Source organism: Lucilia cuprina, chromosome 6 (genome assembly GCF_022045245.1).
Source record: "Lucilia cuprina isolate Lc7/37 chromosome 6, ASM2204524v1, whole genome shotgun sequence".
NCBI lineage: Eukaryota > Metazoa > Arthropoda > Insecta > Diptera > Calliphoridae > Lucilia > Lucilia cuprina.
Genome location: NC_060954.1, coordinates 10,337,251 through 10,341,692, shown reverse-complemented (window position 1 = coordinate 10,341,692; position 4,442 = coordinate 10,337,251). Strand labels below are relative to the sequence as shown.

The window sequence follows — 4,442 nt, the reverse complement described above, 5'->3', positions numbered from 1 at the left end:
AAAAAATAGTCGGAAAAAGTAGAAAGAAGTCGAAAATAGTCAAAAAGTCAAAAAATCGAAAAGTCGAAAAAAGTCGAAAAGTCGGAAAAAGTCGACTATTTATAAAACACTTATAGTCGAAAAGTCGACTTTTATTTAAATGAAAAAAGTCGAAAAATCGACTTTTCATAAAATGCAAAAAGTAGAAAAGTCGACTTTTAACTAAATGAAAAAAGTCGAAAAGTCGACTTTTCGTTTCAACTATAGAACCCTACCACAAAGTCAACTTGACTTTTTAAAAATATCTAAATTCTATGAACAGTTTTACCGATGATATCGATAAATGTTTTTTATCGCACATAAATACCATCACCAAAAATATGTATATGTGCGAATATGTAAAATTTTATTTTATTTGAAGTTGTGTCCATAATTTCCTTTATTTTTTCTCACACACAAATATATATAAAAAAAACTGAGCAATTGAAAAATATCTACAGAATTTGATTGGAATTCGCACATGCAAATCTGTGAACAAAAGTGATAAAGAAAAGGTTTGTTGCTGCATCATAGAGTAGTTGGAAGCGGTATTAAGACATAAATATTTTTCAGGGAGGAACAACAACAATGGATATTACCATAAAAATGGAAACAAATAATATTAAAGTTGGCGAAACAAGTACTATGATATTAAATACAATTAAAAAAGAAGAAGATGAGCTAATAATTGAAAGTGATGAACAATGGATGCCAATAAAATTTGAGGATGAACAAAATGATTATTATAAAGAATATTGTCAGGAATTTATAGAAGATACATGCTCCCATGTTTGTATAAAAAATGAATCGTCTCTTGATTATTATAAAATTGAATATTTAGATGAAAAGGAATATAATGATGATGAAGACGATGATGGGGAAAGTGAGAATGTTAAAGATGATTTGTATGAAACAAGTGAAGAAAATAATGAAGATGATACCGATTATGAGGTTGAAGATGACGAGGACGAAGAAGTTCATGCTGTTGTTGATAGTGAGGGTAATATGAAAAATGAATATAATTTACAATTAAAACATTACGCTAAAGATATAACTAAAAAGAACAAGTATTCAGAAAACGATAGATCTAATAGAAATAGTTTTACTTTAAATCATTGGCTTTTAGAAAATTATATTCAACATATTTGCCCAGAATGTAACAAACATGTAGCTACCTATAAAGGAATGCTTAAACATATAATTCTCAAGCATAAAAATGCTATTGAAGAAGCACAAAATGATTATGTTATAAACAGTGAAAACTACGGAACATGTAAGAAATGTCAACGGAAATATAAACAAGCTTTTAATATGTATAAACATTCAGTAAGACATCGTGAAAATTCTCATGGTTTAAGGGAGCTAAAGTGTAAAATGTGCAATTATAAAAGTACAAAATATATAGTACATAGACATTTTGTTGCCCAGCATCCGGACATTGTGAATGAATATAAAAAATGGGTTAATGAGAATAATACATTCAAGTGTCCAATTTGCCATTACACTTATATGAATAATCAAAATCAAAGAATTTGGCATCACTTTATGGACAAGCATCCGCTGGAATATTGTGAGAAATTTCGCTATAATTGTCATCTATGTCAGCATGAAAGTTTTGCTGAGGAGCAATTGTATCTGCAGCATTTAATAAGAGAACATGAATTAAATTGCTGGGAAAAATTTAATTTTCGTAAACTTTTTGCCAATAAGGATTATTTAGCCTGTGGTATATGTCATTTAGTGTATCTTAGAAATGATACAAGTAAATTACTTAAACATTATCTAGAACATGACAACTCGATCTATTGGTCATGTAGATTTTGTGAAAAAAAATGTTCATATAAAGATACTGCACGCAGTAGTCACATTTGTTCTAAAATGATAAGTTATTATGCCAGACGCCATAAAGAAGATGGAGATAAGAAAATAAAAAATTTACAAGAATTTGAAGAGCATATGGCACATGTTTGTCCATTTTGTAAAGAAGACTTCGATAGATTACTAGATTGGCAAAAGCATTTAAGAAGCAAACATGCAATCGACACTGCCAAAGGTTTGGGAATGAAGGAAGCAGCAGCTGTTGACAGTAAATTGCATTGTAGCTATTGTCATAGAAATGTTGCAAATACTCCGGTACAATTACATTCACATCATTTTAAACATTTACCCTTTAAGCCCTATAAATGTCGACACTGTCAGCAAACATTGGCTACATTTAAAATGGCCGTTAATCATGTGGTGAAACGTTGTAATGATGACAAGGATAGAAATGATATTAAGGAAGCTTCAAATATAGTTGAAACCGCTAAGGTAGAAATACAATGTGCCTTTTGCAACTATCAAAAATTCGCTGATGCGAAAGAGGTTTATGTACATTTTCAAAATAAACACAAAAATTTTGAGGAATTCTTTACCTCAGACACCTTAAGGAAAGATGATACGATGTCTTCGTGCATAGTATGCCACGAGAAATTTTCACAAAACGAACAACAGCTACGTTTAGAACACGTGTTTACACATTTCGATGAAAAGATTTTTAAATGTCCTCTTTGTCCAATATCTTATGTTAAGCTTAACTCCTGTAGCGGTCACAAGTCTAAAATGCACAATTACAAACCAATAGAAAAAACTCACATAAGTCTTAATGACAAAGACAAACTAAACAAATATCAGCGCACTGCATCTATATCAAATTTATCTCAAACTATTCTATACACTGAGGTACTCAAGGAATTTGCTGAATTCATTAGCTTTGATTGTCCTGTCTGCAATGAAAGCTTGTCCAATCAAAATGAATGGCATTTACATATTATCACACAGCATGAGATTTTTGATAAATCAAAGGTGTTTCTTAAAGACACCAATGGTACTTGGAAATGTCAGACATGTAAATGTAAATTGCCGAAATTTTTAAACCGTCGCCTGGCACACATTTTTACACATATGCCTTATCGTCCATTTACATGCAATTTGTGCTATTTCAATAGCTGTTGTTTATATGAACTCTATAAACATTGTCGTCGAAGACATTTTTCCCCAGGCACCTTTAAGTGCCCCAATTGTCCGGAAGTTTTAGCAACCTCACACCAAAAAACCGAACATTTAAAGGAAAAGCATGCGCCCCACGAATGGCCCCATCATATTCAATGCTCTATGTGTTTTGTAGTATTAGAAAGTGAGTCTGCTTTAAAAAGACATAGTTCTATACATGATAATCAACGTATGAATTGTGAAACCTGCTGTAGCAAATCTCATAGCAAGAAGAAAGAAAAGAATAAGATTAATAAAAAACTTTGTATAGATAGTTCCTCAGTGTCTGCTTGTAAAGTGTCTAAAGCAAAACTTCCTCCGAATGTTAAGGAAGATGAGAGAGATTTGGGTGTTGGAGTTAAATCTAAGAACTTAAAATTAAGTAATAAAAGAAAAGTTGTTAGAAAAAAACCAGATGTTATGAAAGTAACAAGAGATGTGAATGATGGTGAGATTAAATCGGAAAAGTCAAATGTAAAAAAGAGAAAATGTAATAAATAACAAAAGTATTTCTAAATGTATATGTTGTTTTGGAAATGATTTGGTGCAATGATCTAGTTTTACGGTAATACTTGCATTACAAAGGTAACGTTTTTTTCTTTTTAGACCAAAAAAATTATTCGAACTTTTAGGCGTTTATTAACGTTTGTTAAATTAACGGCGTTCAAAGTAAGCTTTTTTCAACGTCAATTTCATAACTGTTTGACTTTGATTTCTGTAAGTGGCATCGCGATTTTTTTAAGTAGCGGGAAAAAGAAAATATAGTTTTTAATTAAAATTTGGGCAAAAGATGTGATTTAAACAATAAAACTAATAACAATTAATGTTAATAGAAAATAAATAACATTACTAATGATATATAATGAACAAAAAGTGAATTTTTTATAAACAACTAACAACACACAGTGTGTGTCACACACTGTATCACGCAGGTTAATTTTGTGAAATTAAGGTAATTTTTTTTAACAAATATTAACGAAAAAACGTTAAAAACTAGAGAAGTAATAATAACAAAAAGAAATTTTAAAGATATTTTTATAAAACAATACTAAAAATTTGTTACGAAATTAAAAAACTATAAAAACAACAATAATAAAAAAATAACTTTACTCTTTAACAAAATCCTAGCATATTTTTATTAAATTATTTAAAATATTAACTTTTAAAGTATTTTTTGGAAAAGTGAAGAAATATTTTATCAATTTAATGCATCTTCATTTTCTTTCAACATTCATCATAAACTATTAAACTACGTTTGTGTCGTTTTGTGTAATAAGCTTTTTTAGCGCCGTTTTCATAACTGTTCGCCTTCGATTTCTGCAAGTGGCATCTCGGTTTTTTAACATAGCAGTTTAGCGGGAAAAAAGAAAATAAGTTTTTTATTAAAATTTGTG

At 29.7% G+C, this 4,442-nt stretch overlaps 1 protein-coding gene across 1 annotated transcript; it reads left to right on the top strand.

Moving 5' to 3' along the window:
* Positions 1-368: 368 nt before the first annotated feature.
* LOC111686182 (zinc finger protein 808-like) lies at positions 369-3,583 on the top strand. Its single transcript, XM_023448497.2, has 2 exons — positions 369-533; positions 592-3,583. The coding sequence occupies exon 2, from the start codon at positions 607-609 to the stop codon at positions 3,547-3,549; it is 2,943 nt and encodes a 980-aa protein (XP_023304265.2). The 5' UTR covers positions 369-533; positions 592-606; the 3' UTR covers positions 3,550-3,583.
* Positions 3,584-4,442: the final 859 nt, after the last annotated feature.